The sequence below is a fragment of the Rhodamnia argentea genome, chromosome 6 (genome assembly GCF_020921035.1).
Source record: "Rhodamnia argentea isolate NSW1041297 chromosome 6, ASM2092103v1, whole genome shotgun sequence".
In the NCBI taxonomy this organism is placed as follows: domain Eukaryota; kingdom Viridiplantae; phylum Streptophyta; class Magnoliopsida; order Myrtales; family Myrtaceae; genus Rhodamnia; species Rhodamnia argentea.
This window is the reverse complement of record NC_063155.1, coordinates 13,337,605-13,359,225: the sequence shown is the minus strand read 5'-3', so window position 1 is coordinate 13,359,225 and position 21,621 is coordinate 13,337,605. Positions and strand designations below refer to the sequence as shown.

General features: G+C 40.2%; 1 protein-coding gene across 1 annotated transcript; it reads left to right on the top strand.

Annotated features, from left to right (window-relative positions):
- Nucleotides 1-13,336: 13,336 nt before the first annotated feature.
- LOC115726049 (F-box/kelch-repeat protein OR23) lies at nucleotides 13,337-20,219 on the top strand. The gene is made up of 2 exons (XM_030655764.2): nucleotides 13,337-14,692; nucleotides 19,819-20,219. The coding sequence occupies exons 1-2, from the start codon at nucleotides 13,737-13,739 to the stop codon at nucleotides 20,108-20,110; spliced, it is 1,248 nt and encodes a 415-aa protein (XP_030511624.1). The 5' UTR covers nucleotides 13,337-13,736; the 3' UTR covers nucleotides 20,111-20,219.
- The last annotated feature ends 1,402 nt before the right edge of the window (nucleotides 20,220-21,621 follow it).

The window sequence follows — 21,621 nt, the reverse complement described above, 5'->3', positions numbered from 1 at the left end:
GTTTCTTAGATATGTTTTTCTTAGTCATGTAAAGACTCTAGGACTGCGTAGAGGTTGATGAACCGAATATTTGTATTTTTCCTAAATGTTCACAGTAGATGATGTTGTTTATCATTATTAATATCTATAAGATTATTTGATATTTATGCATGTTAATACTTGGTGCATTATATTGAGAAGTTATATCGGATAGATGAGAGATTAGCCAATTCACACGGGTAATCGCCTCTATTTACTGTGTGATGAATAGAGATGAGGTAATTTTAAGCTTATTATCTAGGTAATAATTGAAAGCTCAAGCTTAAAATACTAATGCCGCCTTAACAGAATGTTGAGATGAGGACTTAATATTTATAATGTCCGAAACTAAAATAACCCATATATTTTACTTTACTTGTCTTTATTGCCGGATGAGAGTTCTGATGAATACTTTTGAGTAGAGTAGTTAAATGAACTCAAGTTAGACATTGAGTGTGTCTAAGCTATCATATGTATGGTATTAAATAGAATGACATACGCTCCATGGGAAAGAGAAAATATTGTAATTGGAATTTCATATTACGTACGCATGAGTCGACCAATGAAAGCAGGCAAATATTTAGATCTCAAGTTTTCTAAGCTGTGTGAGACTCTCAAGGATAAGAATTCCTCATTTAATGCCCTCACGGCTCTTCATTATTCTCAAGATTTTCTATTTAGTGTTCGCTATCTTATAGTATTATCTATGATCATGAAATTGATTCGATTTGAAGGGACACTTCTAGAAAAGCGAGCTAAACGGAGATTGAGAGGTCCAATGGAAGAGGAAGATCGATTTAGAGTTTTTAAGTCACATTATAGATTTGTATTCACAGATCGGTTAGTTATGATTATTTGTTGTGATCATAACTGTGAATATAACGTATCATACTTAAATGAGATAGAGAGAGATATGTATGTGACTGATCGATCTAGGGTACAGCATACGAAAATCTACCTTTGATTATGTCTATTTTAAGCTATCATACATTCCCAATGGATGTATGATAACGAGCTCAATATATGCTAGTCGCGCAGATTATTTGTCAATGTGAACTTTTCAAAAATAACGAGAGTTATGTTTAGCCCTATGTAGGTGAGTGGAAATTATTGGTCCTCCGTGAGCATGTGGGAGCTATTTACCCTACATGAACGAGTGGGAGATGTTGGTATATGGGTCTTACAAAGTGCGCCCATGCAGACAATCACACCTGCTCACTACGTATAACCGCAAAAGCGATTACCTGCAGTTATCTTATTTTGAACGTGTGAAAAATCACATCTTTTGGAAGACGTTATTAGCTCCTCTCCCTTCACACAATAGTCTGTTGTACTATAGAAAACACGAATGACGCTTTCTCCTTCTATACTATTGAATCACATTAGAAGCGAAGAGACTCTCAAGATTGCAAAGTCAACATCTAGTCCGTGACAATTACGGTATGTCCTCGTGATATATTCATTTCCCGATCAGTAATGAAAGTTATGTTTTGGGCATGTTTCCGTAAATTTGATGTTTAGAAGAAAGGATTTAGTATCCTTCACCTTCTTTGAAACTGAGGCGTTTCCGTATCGTCCAAGTGGTCTGTGATAACGCAGCATCAGGGATGGCAATTTGCGTCGGACGGTGATGGGATCAATCCGCTTTTCTGGTGGTCGTGATGAGTGATGAAGGCTGTTCGGACAAGGCTCACATCGTGAACTGCTGAAGTGATCAGCTTGGTGAGGTTCCTTGATGTTCTAGTGGATTAAACATGCATGGACTCTTGAGGAATGGTTGCCTTCTTCGGATAACTGGTTCTACTCGAAAATACGAGGCGACAGTTGGGCATGGAAACTACAGTTGGTGTGGCGCCGTCGTAGAGGCAAGTTGCTTGGTTGATAAGCTACGCCCGGGTGTTGCAGCGGTAAAAGCTCTGGACTGCAAGGATGATGGTGGACTCTTGTTGGCCTGTGAGTAGTGTGAAGACGTCCATAGAGCACTTTCCAATCAACCTGTTTGACCTCATGGCTGTCTTCCTCTCTCTCTCTCTCTCTCTCTCTCTCTCTCTCTCTCCATGGTCGTCTCTCACAGTGGAAAATAGGAGCCCCTTTTTTTTGGTCTCCTCTCAATATCGCCGTGTATGATCAATTGAGTAGCCCCCTCTCTTGTGAAGCAATAGGATGCTTTTGTAGTGCTTTAGCTAGGTTTTATTTTCCGTGGGCTGATGTTGACTGAATTAAGGTTCAATAACCTTCTCACGCGCAGAATATTAGCCAAAATACTGATCTAGTGGGCTTATTGAGCATTTTTGGGCTCAAATTAGGCTCTTTCTTATTATCAAACAATTAATTTAAAGGCCTTTTTAATTAACTAAGCATGAATGGGTTGATTTATGCTCAAATATTAGACCCAATTGCCTTCAGAAATTCAGCGTACATTTCCCTCAAGGTGGCCTATCCGAACTTTTTTCATTAAATTTCGGGCTAACTACACAGTTTTCGAGCTTAAATTAGGTTTTATTTAAGTAATTGACATTTTAATTAAAGCCTTTTTTTATAAATTATATGCTCCGGATAATCCCAAAATTCTCCCTGAATTTTCAACACATATAGATTCCAATTTGTCAAGAAATTTGCCCATCAATTTTAGGTCTGAATTACCTGTCAAATTAAGCTCAAATCACTACCGTCAGTTCGAATGAATGCATAATTGCAATGCATGCTGTAAAGAAATTAAATATTCTATGCATGAGAATTAAATAAATTATTTTTTGTGAGAACCAAAAATAGTTTTCATTTTTTATGAAAGTAATGACTAAAAAGGTTAGTCAAAATTTTGGTATCCATATTATGCAGAGGCAAGTGCGGGATGTGGTGGGCAGGCCAATGCTTCTGCTCGGGTTTGTGACAAGGCGAATGCTTTTGCCGAAGCCACTATTGATCAAGAATAAGAAATTTATTGTGCTCAAGCCAGTGTAATAGCTCATGATAGACCTCGGAAAATCCCAATGAGTAATACCTCGATCCTTAGGCATTTTATGTGTTATCATTTGATTCTTATGTAATGTGTTTTGCAGTTCAAGAGACCCGCAATCGAAAAGAAAAATATGCAAGGATAGTCACAACCAAAGAAGCAGAAAATGGTAGGGTTTGGTATTTACACAAATCCCAGGACAAATGTGACATCCTATATTCCAACTCGCTTCGAAGTTTTGAATAAATGAAAGGTCTCATTGATATATTTCAGTCTAATCTCACTCGAAATGGTCCATTTTGAGCGAGACTAACCAAATGGGAATGACTAGCTAGGAAAATCAAGTACGTGGACCTAAGAACTTGATCCTGGACTAACTCTTTGGCCATGAAAATTGTCGAGGGAATATTTTGGACCAATATAGGCCGATCCTAGAATGATTAAGGAACGATTTGGGTAATACCCTACGCTTGGATCACGGGTGATTCCGTTTGACCTCACATGGGTTTCGAACCTCCCTAAATTATTTTCTAACGATCGTATCCATCGGGACTAGTGATTGACCATCGCAATTGAATGACAACCAAAGTCGCCATGGCTCGAGAAATTATTAAACGTGATATTAATCACGGGTTGATACGCGTAACTCCTAAAAGCCGCCCGTTAGTTTGAGATACACCGAAATTTCAATTGATCGAGATTGGTCGCGAATCGAGCTTCAGAATTTGACATCGAACCTTCAGGGGTTTCAATAATTAAATTTTGGATGTTTCCTCATCCAGCGTACGATTTCTTCGCGGTTCGCCCCAAAGGGTTCAAGAAAAAGAAAATTTGGACTGGAAATGGAAAAAGACCCATTTACCCTTGGAGAATGTCCAATTTTTCACTTTGGCCGAAGAGCATTTAAGTCAAATCACCCCCTTGACCAAAATTTGACTAGTCTTTGATGGGGGAAATTACCTTTTTGCCCTTCTTGACTTTCAAGACCCCAAAATATCTATCCCAAAAATTATCGTAACCAATTATAATTATTTTCTTCACCATCGTCTTCATTATTGCAAACAACTTTCTCTCTCTACCTCACACACTCTCTCTCTCTCTTGGCCGAACTCACCATTGCCACTCTCTCTCACCGAAAATTTCCCAAGCTCTCACTGGTTTCACCTCGAACCGCCGGAGCATAGCCACCGCCGTGAGCTACCCGTAACCGCTTGATCTTCATGGGTGTTAGCCGACCGAGAGGAATCGCCGGAGCCACCAGTTGGGATCAAAATTTCTCTCGACTTTCTCACCAGAAAATTTGCTAAACTTTGGGTAAGTTGGTTTCTAATCTTAGATTAGGTATCTAGGTTACTAATCGAGCTTAGATTAAGTAGTTTGGATGAAAAATTGGTTGGATTGGTTCAAGAACTTGCTTTGGCCGAACATGATGGAGAGGAGGAGAGAGAAAATGTGTTCTTGAAGTGAATAGTGATGCATGATTGATAATGGATGGCTAGAATTAAATCTTGCTTTTCATGCTTTATTTGAATGGCCCATATTGAATCTTGCTTAGGAAGATTGATCGGACGGCTGCGATTGATTCCTGCTTTATGTAGATTAATCGGGTGGTGGGGATTAAATGCACGTTAGAGTATTTTAATTGTACGATCTTGATTAATTGCTATGTTACTATAGTTTAATTATATGGTACGTATTAAACATACGTTAGTATAATTTTGATCGTGTGGTGTAGATTAATTTTTATGGTAGCATAAATTAATCGTCCGGCCCAATTGGCCGATAGCTTGAGTGTGATTTAATCGGATGGTCTCGATTTATTATTTATTCAATGTGAGCGAATCACGTGATCCCGATCGAGTATTTATTCAGTATACTTAAATCGAGTGGTCTCGATTGGGCGATTGAGGAAAATTAGAAAGATTGTGTGGTCCCGATCTTTATTTGGAGAAAAATTGGAAAGATCATGTGGTCTTGATCCGCTAATCGAGGAGTTTAGCGAGATCGTGTGATGAAGATTGATCGATTGGAAGGTTTTATGTGATCGGGTGGTATTGGACGAGCGGTCGAGGAATTGTTGTTATTATATGGTCTTGATGAGTAATAAATCGAGCGGAAGTGCGGAATTTTACCCCGAGGCGTTATGATGCGGGGTTCATATTTATAAGACCATATTTTGCCCGAGGCGTTATGACACGGGCTCTGTTATTATTATTTTACCCTAAGGCGTTAAACGCGGGGTTGTGCTTATTATTTTATCCCGAGGCGTTAAACGCGAAATAATAATCTGAGGCGTTATTACGCGGATTATAGTGACTCGAGGAGTTATTACACGGGTCCGGACTATATAATGCCCAAATGCGGTATTACGCGGGTCTGTCCATTTATATGTTAGCCTGATGCGTTAAACGCGGGCTTTGAATCAACGTGGAATTTTATACGATAGCCCGAGGCGTCGAATGCGGGCTCTGGAGCAACATGGAATATTTTATTTACAGTCCGAGGCGTGGAACCTCGATATGGGAGAAACGTGGAATTTTTGTAAAAGTGTGGCAATTTTTGGAGAAGGAATGGAATATTCTGGAATTTATTTGTGAAATTTTTGATTGAAGGAAGAATTATTGGGAATTACTCACCTAGGACATGTCCGGAGGCACTAGCGCCCTAACCTAGGATTAGCAACTTCTTTACCGAGATTTATTCTCACCCCGTCGTGGGCTCTCTTTTTCAGACCTTCCACCTCAACAATGAATAACCCACCTCGGAGGTTCAGCATTCCCTAGGATATGGATACGCTAGTGACAGAGTATCCGGTCGGGGAGGATTAAGTGTATTATAGGCATGCTACTATGGTTTGGGTGGACACCGGAGAGCTCTACTGGAAGCCCCACACATACTTAGCATGGACATACCGTCACGGAGATTTGTCATTGGGTCCACCGAGTGAATTTGATATTCCCTACGATGGTGTTGGGGAATGGGACCCCACTAGTACTGCACCTCCGGATGGCGTAGTGGTGCACCCCGACGCTGGACTTGTAGGTTTGGAGCCCAACCCGGAAGTTTTGGTGTCGGAAGAGAGTGGGGAAGTGGTGGAACCACTTGATGCGGAGCAGCCACCGGAGTTGGACGAGGACGAGTTGGCAGCTATAGATAAGATAGTAGCGGATAGCGAGGACGAGGCCTAGGGTAGTTAACCTCTTGACTTTTGTAGAGTGTTTTATTTTAGAAGCATAGCGAGCTTCGACCACGTAATCTTTTGTTATACATGGTCACAAGCTTGTACAGTGGCCAACGAAGCCCTAGGTTTGAGAGCGGTAACAACTATGTATATATGTACATAAGTTTGTTTTACCATCCCAAATTATCGTTTTGTCGTTGGTTTCTATATGGGGATTTGTTTCTGCTTCCACATATTTTATTTTTGTGGCCTTTGGATCGGGGAGAACTGCATACAGCCGTGGCCCGAGGAGATGTTATGAGCTCATAGAGTTCTGGTCGTGACAACAAACATTCAAATTCTCAATGTGAGTGATGTTTTAACTTTTTCCAATAACAAGTAACTGTCTCCTTTAGCTAAAATATGTCCATTTTCATGTAGCCTAGAACAACTGGTGCAAGAATATTGAGCTGACCGGACAAAGTAGTAGTTGCAAAAGTTTCAAAGACAAAGGCACCATCGCAAAGCCAAGCCAGTTCCCAACCTCAATCATTAAGAACTTGTCCTCGTAAGCATGCTGCTACTAAGGCAAAGGCACCATCACAATCTCAAGCCAGTTCCCAACCTCAATCATTAAGAACTTCACCTCGAAAGCATGTTGATGCGAAGGCCAATTCCCAACCTCAGCCATCAACAACTTTTCGTCAAAAGAGTGTTGCTAGAAAGGCAAAGGTATCATATCCAAGGAAAACTGCATAGAACAGTGCATCGTTTTGGTCCAGTACTATTTGGATATTTTTATTTATGAAAGAGAAGCTTGCAAGGCCAAACGACTTGGAATTGTGACTTGTAATCTTTATAGAGAGCACTATAACCATTTTGTTGTACTGCTGAAGCAGCTCTTTCAAATGGTAACGACTTGTGCTTTAGTTTTGATACAATTTTTTGTAAAAGGAGATGGCTGTATGTAAGCACAACTTATTCTATCACAGCCAAGATTTCAAGCTTTTCCAGTTATTTCAGGGTTATGTGGTGCTATGGCTATATGTACAGGTTATGTGGTGACATGCAATTTTTTGTACAAGGAGATGGTTGTTCCTGTGTTATTTCAGGCTTGAGATCTCTGAGGATTGTAACTGGCTTTATTCCATCCTGTTCCTGTTATTTATCTGTGTAATGTGACATGGGATTGCATAACTGCTATTTTTGGCTAAATACTTTTAAGCAGTCAAAGTGGCTCTTAAGGACCTTTTCTAATTTTGCCGTGAAGGTTTCGGGCTATATTATGATAAATTACATAAAGTCCAAGCAGAATCTCTTGATTCAAAATGTAACTTAATGTTAACAGTGATTTTTCCTTTGGAGATGGCAAGAGCGTTTGCCACTAGGTCATCTGTGGTTTTGAGCCTTATTTGCACAAAAAGAAGAGATCGCCAGAATTTAAAAGGTTATGACACATGATAGAGATGACCAAAATTTAAACAAACACACATTCATCTCATTGATCCACGACCATACTTAATAGACTTACAAATTTCAAATAGGGTTTACTATGGAAGACTTAAAAACTTCCCACCGAGTCTCACATTACACAAAACAACTACAATGATACAACACATGCACAAAATAAATGCCATTTGATATAGTATCTTTTCTTTCTTCACTCGTACAAGCTCATCCTTTAAATGTCTATTCTTCGCCCTTTCAGTCATATTTTCAGCTAACAATGATCCCACGTTGACCTTGTCTCATCTCAATCGGTTGATTCACACAATGCTTGATTCCTTTCGAGGAGGTCGACTACCACGTCCCTTACTCAATCTGATATCTTTGGATCAACCCACATGAAGAAATTGCAGCAACCTAAACCATCGATGGAACCTTCTTTCTGCATTTTTCCTTGTCTTTGCCATGAGAAATGGTGATTTAAGACCACAATAACAGATTAGCTCCGACTTCACCTACTTAGGAGTTACGCCACTGGATTGAGATATTGGAGGCCCCATTCTTCTTGTCGCCCTTCTTCGATGTGGCAATTCTAGGTTCTCTACCAACCGACCACACTAAACCGGAAGAACCGACGTGAGTAAAAGATACGCACTAGAGTTCTAGAAAGCATATATGCTTTTGCCAAGAGATAAACCATATATGCTTCTACCAAGCTCGCGAAACCATTCTTCTGGCCTTATTCTCTGTGGAACAATAGAGACCGACACTCATGCCTTAGCAATCTTTGCATCTCTGTATAAGACAAAGGGCAGTCCCAAACTGGAGAAAGCAAATCAAGATTATGAGGAAACTAAAGACCACGCCTGTTGTAAAACATTGCAAGGCCTTTCTAATTGTTCCGAACGAATTCATCTCCGATTTTTTTTTCTAGCACCAATCTTTTCAAATTCTGGACAACTTCACAAACTTTAGCAATGTTTGACAAAGGTATTCTCCAATTTCCTTACCAGCAAATTTGTTTCCAAAAAAAATAAATAAATAAGAAACAGTAGATATCTCTTATATTCTCAGCATTTCATAGAGAGTAATTTCCTTCAGACAGTGTGACGCCTTCGATTTGCCACCGTCTCACAACGAAACGAGTATTTGGGGCTTGCATGTGCTTGCTCCCACCGGACAACTTGCAAGCAACAAGAAGAGATTTGCACGTCCCATCCCCGTCGATCGATGTGGTTTGGCAGGACGGTGGTTGTTCGCTCGAAGTAGATTACGTGTCTTTGCTTCCACCCACGAAACGAGATGGGACGACTTCTGCAGGACGGCGATGGACGAAGAAGATATTTAACCTTCGATTTAGGACTTGCACGAACCAGCGATCGAGGAAGAAGAAATCTCATAGTTTCGATTTGGGGTTCGCACGAAATCACCTGGATTTAGGGTTCACAACTTGAAAACGAAGGAAAGAAGAGAATGAGGAGAACAACGATAGAAAGCAGGTTTAGTGCAAGAGATAGAACGACGTCGTTTTGGATTATTAGATGTTCTAAAACGACGCTATTTTGTACATGTCGGATTTAAATTATTTGCCACTTAGGAGAGAGAAATGATTAAAATAAGTCACATCAGCATTTTCCGTTAGCTTAATTGGACGGAATTAACAAAGAGATTTGGTTGCACCAACTTGACAAGTTTTAGGATTTGATTACACTTTTTACAAATTTTAGGACTTAATTGTACTTCGGTAATAAGTTTTAGGACTTAATTGTACTTCGGTAATAAGTTTTAGGACTTAATTGTACTTCGGTAATAAGTTTTAGGACTTCCGGTCCACTTATCCTTTAAAAATATGCAAATGATATCTAGTGGTCGTTTTGATACGAAGGTATCTTGAGACTTGCAGCACTTTGAAGAGGAAACTATAGCTATACAATCCATTCAAGAAAAAAAAAAGTCTGTCTTGTGTTTAAGCACAACGAATATTACTTGTGACATTCTGAAGTTGGCTAAGCTAGGCTAGTACGACTACAATCTATCCGTACGTATGCATATGTTCTTGCACTTTGTTGTCGTGGCTAACCGCTGCCCAGATAGGCAGTTCACAGGAGCGAGAGCATTGCTCGCCACTCGTGGCAAGACCCACCACCCTTTACCTCACTGCCATCTTTATGCCTCCGCCATAACCCCCACTCTCAAAACCCGACCCAAGCTCCTTCACCAACTTGGTGAGCCTAAAATTTAAGGAGAAAAATTGTTAGGAATTTAGAGTACGTGTCGGGTCGGGTATGTGTTAGTAAATTTGCATTGTATGTAAATACGTAAAAACGGGTTGCATATATTGATTTGGGTCGGACCATTTTCGACTACCCATTTAACGGGCTTAAGTACAAGCAAACAATGAGCAATATTTAGACCCGTCAAGCGGGTGGGTCGTCATCATAAATTGGTCCGACCTAAATTGACTCATATAACTCGTTTATTACCCATTTATTGCAATGCAAATTTCTTCACCCACATTTGACCATACACATATTGTTAAAATATTTTCATATTTAATTCAATGTGGGAAAACTTTATATATATATATATAATTGCTAAAACACTGTGGAAAAATTTTACAAAAAAATAAAGAAATAAAAATAACTGAATTTTTTTCCCTTTTCTTTTCCGTTACTTCCTTCTGAATCCAGCTAGTAACAAAAAAAGAACAAAATAAAACAAAAAAATTAATTAATAATATAAAAAATGATATATTCAGTATGACTTAAGATAGTTAGACAATCCATTTATGACCCATTTGGCTGCCCATTTTGTCACATCTAGCGATATTGCACCTCGCCAAGTCCGAGCCTAGGAAATTAACTGAATAGGTCAATTTAGAACGGACCATCTCCGATCCATCCATTTGACAAGCCTACGTACGAGCAAATAGAGAGCAACATTGCTTCTAACCGAGTACGAGCCCAAGAAATGCAATTAACTGATTGGCACATTCTATAAAAGCCCACTCCAATAGCAACACCTTCCCACATTACGCTCGCGTACAATTCAAAATACGTTCAGGTCCACGCTCAAATTATCAAACCCTGTGGAAACGAATCGTAGACAAATTACCTGCTCATTCTCCCTTTCCATTGGCCCGGCCCTGTTGAGATTGGAAGCCATCCTATCCGTGCTCGGCGTCCGGAGAACCACCGCTCCATGAATCATGGAATCCACCTCTCGGCCACGGAGCCACCACTCATCACCTCCCTCAAGCCCCATATGAACCCCAACCTCATGGAGTCAAACGGCTCCAAATCCACATCAATCATCAAATTAAGCGCCACAGCCGCTCGTTTTGTCCGCGGTATCCTTGTTCGCGGGTCATCATCGCTACCCGCGGTATCCTTGCTCGCGGGTCGTCGTCGCTGCTCGTGGATCGGAGGCAAAAGTGCCTTTTGGAGTGGAAGCTTTAAGGTGATTGCGTCCCGGCCCTAGTCAGCTATAGTAAAAAAAAAATAAAGAAATAAAATATTAATAAAGATATTCAAATAATATTAAAATATTATGAATTATCTACATCAGTGCCAACCGTTATCATGTAGGACATGCGATGTCCACACCAGCAATGTTTCAACCAATATTGATCAGATAGACTCAATTGGCAAAATGTGAAAATGTTTAGGATTCAGTTGACAAAATGAAAAGGCTTAAAAACTAAATTGGCAAAAGTGCAATAGATTTAGGATATTTTGAACCGCTATCTCGCCCAAGCAAAGAATCGATTGAGAAATTGAAATCCGAATGGAGCTTTATTCTAATAAGGCGTAAGTTAGCGAGCTCGGGTAGTCTCTCGAGAGAGAGAGAGAGAGAGAGAGAGAGAGAGAGAGAGAGAGAGAGGATCAAAGAGCGAGAGAGGGAGTCAAACCCATTTTGTTAACTTGAGTTGTAAATGGATTGTAGAGGTTTTGTAACATTACCTACTAAAACCCATCGTTTTTTGGCTTTTATCTTTGATCCATAACATAAGTTTGAAGTGATCCCTATATGACCCATCCTAATCAATTTCAATCAAAATATGAGTCTGTGACCCATTTCGATAATCCTCACCGAAACACAAGTGAGAAGTTGACACGAAACGTAACTACCAATTAGTGAAGCCGATAATTCCGGGATGTGTAATTTCTTATAAATAAGTGTTGCCGGATAATAGGAGTTACGTACGGCATGCGTACCTCCTAAGTAACTGTTTGCATGTGACCATTGATTAGGGCTATATAAATATACATTGCATTTATTATGAAGGGTTCTATCAAAAGAGAGCATATTGTTTGTAATTGTTCGACCACAAATAGATGCATCACTTCATTTTAAGAGAAAGAATCAACAAATTTGGCTTTCAATGGATTAAAACCTATCTTAAGAGAAAGGTTTGAAGGCCAATACCTTACCGATTTAGTTTATTTGGCAATAAAATTGTGTAAATATGAGCAATTGCGTGAAGGAAAAGACAAGAAGCCATTTCATGATTTTAAAGAAAATGTGGGTTTAATTTATAAAAACTCAATTTGGAAAATGAATTTGATCAAGATGAAGGCATAGAAGTAGGCGAGGCAAAAATAATTCTCCACACAGGTCTTACTTTTGTCTGGCCTTAAAGGCTGTCAAACTATCGAGCTCGAACTCAAGCAGCCATGGCTTGGAAGTCAGAGATTTGGCAGTCATGATTGGAAGTGAGAAAAGAGAAGAGTAGGCCATGGCCACAAGCTCACTAGAATGGATCTGGCGTCCATGGTTAAGAGTTTAAAGCTCAAGCGGCCATAGCCATGGTTGAGAGCTTAGATATGGCGAAAGAGAGAGAACGGCCATCGGTGTCATCGAGTTAGTGTTGGATCGAAGAGGCGATATCGGTGTAAAGGCTCACGAGCCAGTTCATGAGGCTCCCAGCACGAGTGTAGAACAAAGAAAAAAGAGAAAAAAGAACGAATTTGTGAGAATCGCCACTTTAATTGTGCTAACAATATTGTGGAATCAATTCTCCAAACTCTTAAATTTTCGGTCACCGTAAGAATAAAAGTGCAGAGAGAATTCTGTGGTTTCTCTTGGACTTTTTCGCGCACATGCGCACACCAAAAAGAAAACTTAACTCTGCAAAGTTTTGCGGATTAATTTCTTCGGTCTGTAATGCGTCACGCGAACAATCATGTCGGTTGCTGATTGCGGGCGTTGTGCATTTCTTGTTGTGCAAGATTGATCGTGCACTGCACAAGCGGTCGGCAAGGAGTTGTCAACCGTGGGGTCAAGAACTACTTGCTGACCACGCAGTGCATTACCCTTTTGTTTTATTATTATTTTATTATTTTTTACAAACAATAATAACAATTATTATTACTACAGTCAGCAACTACTTGTTGACCACGTATTGCATTGCCCTTTTGTTTTATTATTATTTTATTATTTTTTACAAGTAATAACAATTATTATTACTATAAAAACAAATGGTACGCCAACTTTATATGCGCAAATTAGGCACATCAATATGTGTCAGGACAATACGTGTATGGATCGCTAAGAAAAACATATTACCCGAAAACGTGTCAATTTATGTCGGATCCAAATCCGATCCAATTCACTTATTTGGCGGGTTCACCGACAAGGTCCATGGAAGAGCAGTTGTCATATGGAAATTTATGCAGCCCAAACGCCCGGGAAGGGTAGTCGGCTCTTATCGAAAATTCGGGTCGAATCCTACTGCGACGCCACGTGTGATTGGCCCTGAAAAACTGGCTCTCCTTTCGCCGCCCCTGTCCGTGTCCATCATCTGGAAATATATAACTGCGAAGAAAAACCGCGACTTGCTCTTGCTCTTCAGGACACAACATAACGCCTACACGAAGTCCCGCTTCCCTTCTTCGTCACCTTCACCGCCCCTCCCGCCGCTGCTGTACATATCGGGCGTCGTAGGGAAAGGAAGAATCGGTAGTTCCCGTTTGTTGTGTCCTCCGGCGATCGGAGCTTCGTTCTCGTTGTTGGATCGTTGTGCGGAGTGTCGTTCGCTGCGATTCGCGTCGCGTGAGTTGAGGATCTTTCGGATAGAGTGAGGGACTGATTGGAGTGTCGCGGGTCGCGGGGTGTCGAGGTACGGCTTGTTCTAGATTTCGTTTGTCTGAGGAAATGGTGCGGTCTTCGTCCCCGAGACCACCTGCGGCGCCGGAAGCCGCGACCCTTTTGCCGGGCCTCCCCAATGACGTCGGAGCTTTGGTGCTTTCCTTCGTTCCTTATCCACATCACGGTCGGCTCAGGGCCACCTGCAAGTCCTGGCGTGTCTTTTTCTCCTCCAAGTCCTTGATTTCGCTTCGCCACCGTAACCCTAAGGCCCTCTCTCACCTCCTCTGTGTCTTCCCTCAGGACCCGTCGATTGCCTCTCCTTACCTCTTTGACCCACGCTCCCTGGCTTGGTGCCCTCTGCCTCCTCTCCCTCCCAATCCTCATGTTTATGGTCTGTGCAATTTTACTTCCGTTTCTATTGGCCCCCACTTGTACGTGCTCGGTGGGTCGCACTTCGATGCCCGGTCATTTCCTCTCGATCGCCCTTTGCCTTCTTCCTCGACGTTCCGGTTTAATTTCTTCACCAACAGGTGGGACAGGCTCTCCCCGATGATTTCCCCGCGAGGGAGCTTCGCTTGCGTGGCTGTTCCCAACTCAGACCAGATTTTGGTTGCCGGTGGTGGGTCTCGGCACAACATGTTCGGTGCGGCCGGGAGTAGAATGAGTTCAGTGGAGAGGTACAATGTTGAGAGGGATGAATGGGTCGCATTGGATGGGCTTCCTAGATTCAGGGCGGGGTGTGTGGGTTTTCTGGTGGGGAGCGGTGAACATAGGGAGTTTTGGGTGATGGGTGGGTATGGCCGGTCCAGGACTATCTCGGGTGTGTTTCCGGTTGATGAGTATTACAGGGATGCTGTGGTGCTTGAGTTGAATGATGGGGGTTGTGATTTTGGGAAGTGGAGGGAGGTGGGGGATATGTGGGAAGAAGGTGAGAGAAGGAGATTGGGGAAGATTGTTGTTCTTGATGATAATGAACGGGGCATGCCTGGCATATTTATGCTTGATGAGAATGATATCTTCAGGTACATCAATTTACTTGAACAGTATAGCTGGTCCTTTTCATTTATTTACGTATTCTATTTCTCGTGTGTATTCTATCTGTGAGCTTCCACTTTTCAAACTAGCGCTGTATGTTTTTGGATATGTACGTTTATCGTTATCTTTAAGATTTGATATGATGGGACACATTTTCGATCCAACTATGACATTAGAATGCTACCCTTGATTTTACAAGAAATTTGGAAAAATGGCACTAAAGCTGAATTTGCTAGTTATATAGGGATTGACTAATGATACTTATTATTGCCAATGCTCTCACTGTATTTGTAAACCCAAGGTCTCCACCAGTGAGCTAGATATATCAGGCAATTAAGTTTTTTAGATATTTCATTCAATCAGAATTTCAGACGAATCGATTACGAGTGGAGATAATAGTTCCAATAGGATTCATAATGATGAGTTCTCGTCTCCTGACACCTTGGCATAAGTGGTGCTTAAATAGACTGCTTGAGAAAGAGCGATTTACATTTCGCCTTTCTGAAAACGGGTGCAACTTCTGAACTGATGGTAATGAATTTTCATCTTTACTTTATAGAGCATTCATTACAAATTTTTTTATCAAGGATATGTGATATGTCTTTTTTCTTTCTTTCTTTTTAAAGAGAAAACACTTAGCCTGTTCGTTTATACTTTTTTATAAGCAAGAAGCAACTTTTTACTTTCCCACCATAATTTATAATCTTATCCAAATTTTAAGAAATTATGAAAAAATTAAATGTGAGTGTACATGCCAACATCTATATATTGTGAAAGTTTTGGGGGTTTTGTTCATAAAAAAAGTCAAAGTGCGTCAGCTGCAAGATTTAGATTAAGAAAAAAGCTAAAGTAAAAGTCTACGCAGACACTCATTAACTTGCTTGCTAAGCTCTGTTGCTTACTGGTTTTGAATGGCAAATAACTCTTGAGCTACTCATCTCTATGTATTTTCTGCATCTTCTTGTATGTTTTTGCCGACTATGGTGTGTCCTCAGATTGTTTTTTCCCCTAAGTTTTAGATATTGAGCCCCTAGTCTATTTAATGTACTTGCTGATGGATGTTAGTTGGATACTATCCAACAGATTGGATGCTTATTAAGGAAAACAAACAGGTGTGCAAAATTGTCATGCCGATTAGGATATGCGTCATGGAAATGGTAATTGAATTGAATTCAGGTCCATATTTTTTTCCAGCAGGTTTTGGTTGAGTACTAGATTTGACCAGGTTCAACAGGTATAACGGTCAACTGGTTATGCCCATGTTGTTGAGATTAGCATGAAACATATGCTGTGAGGGAAACTGAAACACCTTGCTCCTGGAGCTAAGCTTGGTGCTCTGCCTGTCTGTTGCACTCATCTTTTTATGAATAGGGGCAGGTTCAGTCCCAATCAAATGACAAGCCCCAGCTGTACTTAAGAACAACAATAGGATGTGAGAATGATTGGAACCCTGGTCTACAAGGTTATGCGTGGCCTCACCATCTCGACTTGGCATTGCCTTTGCATGACAGTCTCATTATTAGTCATAACTACGACTCCTTAAATTTTGTCCCACGTATCCCATAAAGTCCTAATAGTACAAAACTCCATAGTAGTGGATATTTTAAAATTACCCCTTATATCCTGTCATTTCCAAACAAAACATAGTGTATAGAATGGTCTTTCTTTTTTTTTTTTTTTTTTTTTTTTGAGTTCTCATATTTTATTGGTTGGAGCGACTATTGAATGCCATTTAAGTCACAGAAAATACTATGGGATGGCATTGAGGTGAGCTATGCTTTATGTCACATAATACTGGACAAGTAAATATCATTAAATATGGCAGAGATGAGAATGCTTCGTGGGATATGTGGACATGGAAAGAAAATGACTTCATCCAGGAAAAAGTAGGTATTTCCCAGTCGAGATAACATAGGAGAAGGTTGTGGGAGGTGGTTTGGTCATACTGATGATATGTTAGCGACGGATGGAAAGATTGGTTATAAGGGGCAAGAAAAACCTAAATGGACATGGAGGGAGACGATAAGGAAAAGTCTGGACTTACAAAGGATCTAAAACAGGATCGAGCTTATGGTGCAATAACTCCACCTACTAGGAGTAGGCTTGGTTTATGTTTTTGTTGTTGTATCCAGTCGGGATTAAATCCTCCTGTAGCACCATCAATACTGGTTTACTCAGATTTATCTCGTCCATAGTGTGTCGTCAAACCCTGGATAGCATTGTCTAAGAACTATCTTTGGTTATATACAAGAATCAAATGCCCTTTAGATGTGATGCCTGAAGTTTACTCATTTGAAGTTATCATTCGCCGAGATTTTTCTTCAAGTTTGGTATCTAGATTTGTTACTTTGGACTCTTGTCTTATGTCGCTGACTTTTTATAACTGATGCATAAAAGATTACTTCAAAATAGTTAGGCCTGATATGATAGAGAATTTAACAGAAATATGACTATGTCCATTTGGCATCGCGGTTAAATCTTTTTAAGTATGAGGCTTGAGATTTTTTTAACATCACGCGCGAAAAAAACTGCATCACATAATACAAAGCAAAATGTGTTAAAAATGAATAATCTCCCTTTACTATCAAATAGAAACAATTGAAAGGGTATATAAGAGCTCTTCTGAAGTTCTACTTCAATTTGAAACAGGAGAAGTAGACAAAAAGATAGATTTTCGAACAAACAGAGAGGAAGCACAATATATTGTATTCCAAATGCAAAAGGAAGTTTATCGAATTTGGTAGATGAGACTACTTATTCGATGAGAATGATAATCCAGTTAAAGCTCTTTTAGTTATGAAAGGATGCTATCAACATCTACACCAAAGCTTGGTGAAAACGTTCTCGTCCTAAGGAGTATAAATTTGTTTGAAATCAAATGATGTAGTAATAGAATATTTCTTGATGGCAGGAAATGAAATTTCCTTTGGGTGTAGTGCTGCTAAATTTGCAACTAGAAGTAGTTCTTGATCTTCTTGCTGATTTTCTACTTTCTGAGCCTGTCGATCAGTTGGATTCTGATCATTTGGCTTCTACAATTGCATTATTCCTCATTAAGACAGGGATGTGTTGTGTAATTCAGAAGATTTTGAGGCTGATTTGTGTGGTTTGCTGTGGAACTATTTTGGGAAGGCATTGAAAGCAGTTGGTGGGGTTGTTGCTGTTTGCCTATATGTGACTCAATCTGCCATGTATAAATGAAGTGTCGAGACATTGACCGATAGAATTGATCGGGAGGGAGATTCCTATTTTCCCTGAGATAGATAATTCTTGCAAACAAGCATTTTTGGGGAACTCCTCTGAATTATCGAAGCTCTCTTACTACGGGCTTGAGATGCTTAATGGCAAATTGGTTTTGAAGCCTCTGAGATAGGTACTTGATGAGGGGGTTAAAACGTGGACTTCTAGTCTTGTTGGTCAAGTTGTTGGCAAGCAATTGGATCGGAAATTGATTTATAATATTGTGAATTGATTGTGGGGATGTAATGGTGAGATTGAGGTGTTTGAGAATGATTTTGGGCTGCATGTTTTTCAGTGCCCAAATTCTAGGGTCTCTGACTGGATTGGAAGTCATGGCCCTTGCATATTTTGGATCAGCCATCATTGTTGTGTTAATGGAACCAAATTGATCTGTTCTGGAGATTGATGAACCTAAGAAGCCTATTTGGTTAGAATTGAGTAAAGTGCTTATAACTATGATGACTCCTAAAGGTTGCACCTGCAATTGGGGTACCCTTTTGTCTAGATAGAGCATCAGAAGAAGAAGAAAAAAAAGGAGTCTTAATTCTGATAAAATTTGTGGGAAATTAATGTGAGTTCTACTCGTGAGACTTTTATACCTGTCACGTTGTCTGATGCTGAGATGGTGGAAGTCATTTATGTATGGGGCTTTAATGCAAAAGTTGTGAATTCCTGGAAAGTAGTGAAAGGAAAGAAGAAATGGGTTCCTGAAAAACAGATTCAATTAGAGGAAGAGGTTGATGCTGTTGGTACTGGTTCTTGACCTTGTCCTGTTGCTGTGGAGAAGGGATCAGTGGCAGATAAACTTTGGAAGGGATCAGTACTGGTTCTTCACAATTCCTTTGAGCCACTAAACTTTGGAAGAAGAGCCTGTTGCTGAATCTTCTGTCGGTCATGAGAATGCTCAAGAAGTGCTGGCAGATAAATCCTGCCCAGAGACGGTTGTAGATATTACCTTCAGTACTGATCATAGTCTAGGAAGAAGCATAGGGCACTGCACTTGCTGCTAGTAAAAATCTTAAGGCTGTAATTTCTCAAGCTAGAAGACATGGAAAGTCCATGGTGAGATCTCCCCTGGAGGTTTGGCTCCTTTTATGGGTAGTTTTTCATTAACAATATAATAATACTGAATGTTAGAGGCCTAAATTGGTCTCACAAGCAGATTGAAATAAAACAGGTAGTCCTGGGAAATAAAGTAAGTGTGCTCTGTTTAGAAGTGAAAATTGGTGGTTCTAAAGTGGGAGATTTTGTTGCTGAAATTATGCTTAAAAATTGAATACTTATCATTTATCAAGTTGATTCTGTGGTTATTGCTTGATTCTTTGCATTGCTCTTTACAGATATGATATCAGAGTTCGTATTTTTTGGGTCTCTGAAGACGCTAATTTGTTGCTTTCTAAGTTCATTCCAAGAGTTCTGTTAAGAATGGTTGAGGACTTCATTATTACTGGAAGATACCAACTTATCCTGTGTCATATGTTCTTTTATTGCTTTGGAGGCTCCGTTCTCATTGGTCTCGCTTTGACTTTTTAAACATTAACATTTCTGGGAGAATATGTGGGAGACGCGAGAGACTTGGAAATGCCTGTAGGCTCATCTTTATTTATTTATGCTTGAATTTGTGTTTTTGGATGAGCTCATGGGTGCACATGAACCTTTGCTGGCTTGTGAAAATTGGGGAGGCGTTGCATTTACTGTTGTCGTGATATGTAGATAAACTTGGCTATGCATATTAGTATTTTAAGTTCGACCCAAAAAAAATAATAAAAAATATTAGTATTTTAAGTATATTCTGTGGTTTTCGTGCGACAACAGGAGCTGCATAACTGCTGATATCTCTATTGGTTTTCTTTGAACTTGCACGCATGTACAGATATTGCATGACGGCGAATCGTTGGCGAAAGGAGTCCAGCGTCCCGACAAAGGCTCCAGGCAACTCCTCGTTCGGGTTTGTTGCGCTGGATGGGGAATTGTATGTTATGGCTCTTCTGAACGGAAACGACTTAGCAGAAAACCGACGGTCACGACCATTCAAGAGGGGAGGAACACTGTTTGTTCAGGTTTATTGTCCAAGGATGAAAACATGGCGAACTCTCTACGTGAAGTCGCCATTCCATTGCCCTTTGGATTTTAGGACTGCAGTTACGTGCACCATTCATCTGTAGAGTGGAAAGTATAGTCTGTATTTCCTTCGAAGTCATTTGTCGTACATGAGCTGCGATGGGTAGCTCACTGTATATGCTTATGTATATGCCGATGTACAGATTTTACGTCTGGAGAGGACTCGAGACTCTGAATAATTTGCCTTTGGAAATAATCATTGCCGATGTGCAGATTATTAGGAGTCTTTCGAACGACCAGAAGCTCCAGCGATGCTCCATGAAGCATCATTGGGTTTACGGAAGTGCATTTTCCGTTGTTCCTTCCGTGATGCTAGAGCTGATTTTACACGGCGAGCTTCGGTTCGACTTCATTTCTGGGCTGAACCTGTTGCCAAGAACTACACCCATTCCGATAGTGCTTCCTTGCCTTATACGAGGAGCAGAATTTGCGAAGTTCAGAGCTACATACATTCGTTCATTTGACCGTCGTGGGTCGTTCTCAAATGCGGTCTTGTGCACGCGTATTCAACACTTTTTAGGTTTTTTAGCATTGAATTGAATTTGACAAATTCCCAATATCAAGCTATATAAAAGGAAAAAAAAAAAACCAATAGAGCTGACGATTCGCGCACTAAAGCAAGAGTCCTCCTCATTTGTGGCTCCAAATGCTCGGCCACCTTAGCACTCGCTAGCCATGAAGCCCTCGCCTGCAAAGGCCCCAGCCCAGGGGGCTGAGGTGGCCGTCACCCAAATCTGGCGAGTGCTTGCTAGCCCTTGCCAGCCCAAATGACATGAAAAAAAAAAAATTATGAAAATATTTGGAAAAAAATATTAAAATATTACTAAAAAAATGTATGCCGTGCCACTTAGGATGGTTAGCGACTATGTTGGCGATTTCTGATCAAATTGGCCGGATAAACTGAATTGGTGTCAATGTAAAATATTTAAGACTAAATTGGTCTAATTAAAAAGTTTATGACCGAATTAGTACCGATATAATAGTCTTAGGACTTTTTTTTTTATTTGTTCGGCCACCTCAGCCATCGCAAATACATGCTTGTGTGAATGTGAGAGAGAGAGAGAGAGGGGTTGCTGGAGATGATGAAGGGCGGTGTCGGACGGACCGACCATGCATTCATAGTCGGGAAGAAGAAAAAAGGGAAAATGTGGGATAAACAAAAGAAGGAAAAAGAGAATGGATCTCATACCCTAACCGTTAAAATCAATCATGTTTTCGGTATGTCCTCTTTGCAAGAAAGTAAATTTCTTATGTAAATTTATGTTTCAAAAATTAATTTATAGGTTGGCTTTCGAGTATCAAATATCATATAACAAACATCCCAAATGCGAAGGGCTTACTCCCATGGTAGTCGTTTGCTTCTGCTGAAGATTGTACATGCGACATTTGCACATTTTTCACAAAAGAATTACTAAAAAAGTCTTAAACATATTGTAATTGTGCTAATTCAGTTCTTTTATTTATTTATTTTCAATTGAGTCATAAATTTTTTGTATTTGTGCCAATTCAATTTATCTGACCAAGTTTGATCGGAAATCGCAGACATGAATGCCGG

Excerpts from the sequence above, each read along its gene's own strand:
- LOC115726049 (XM_030655764.2), top strand. The coding sequence starts at position 13,737 with ATGGTGCGGTCTTCGTCCCCGAGACCACCTGCGGCGCCGGAAGCCGCG. Across the intron at positions 14,693-19,818 it reads GATGAGAATGATATCTTCAG|ATATTGCATGACGGCGAATC; the intron begins GTACATCAATTT and ends ACGCATGTACAG.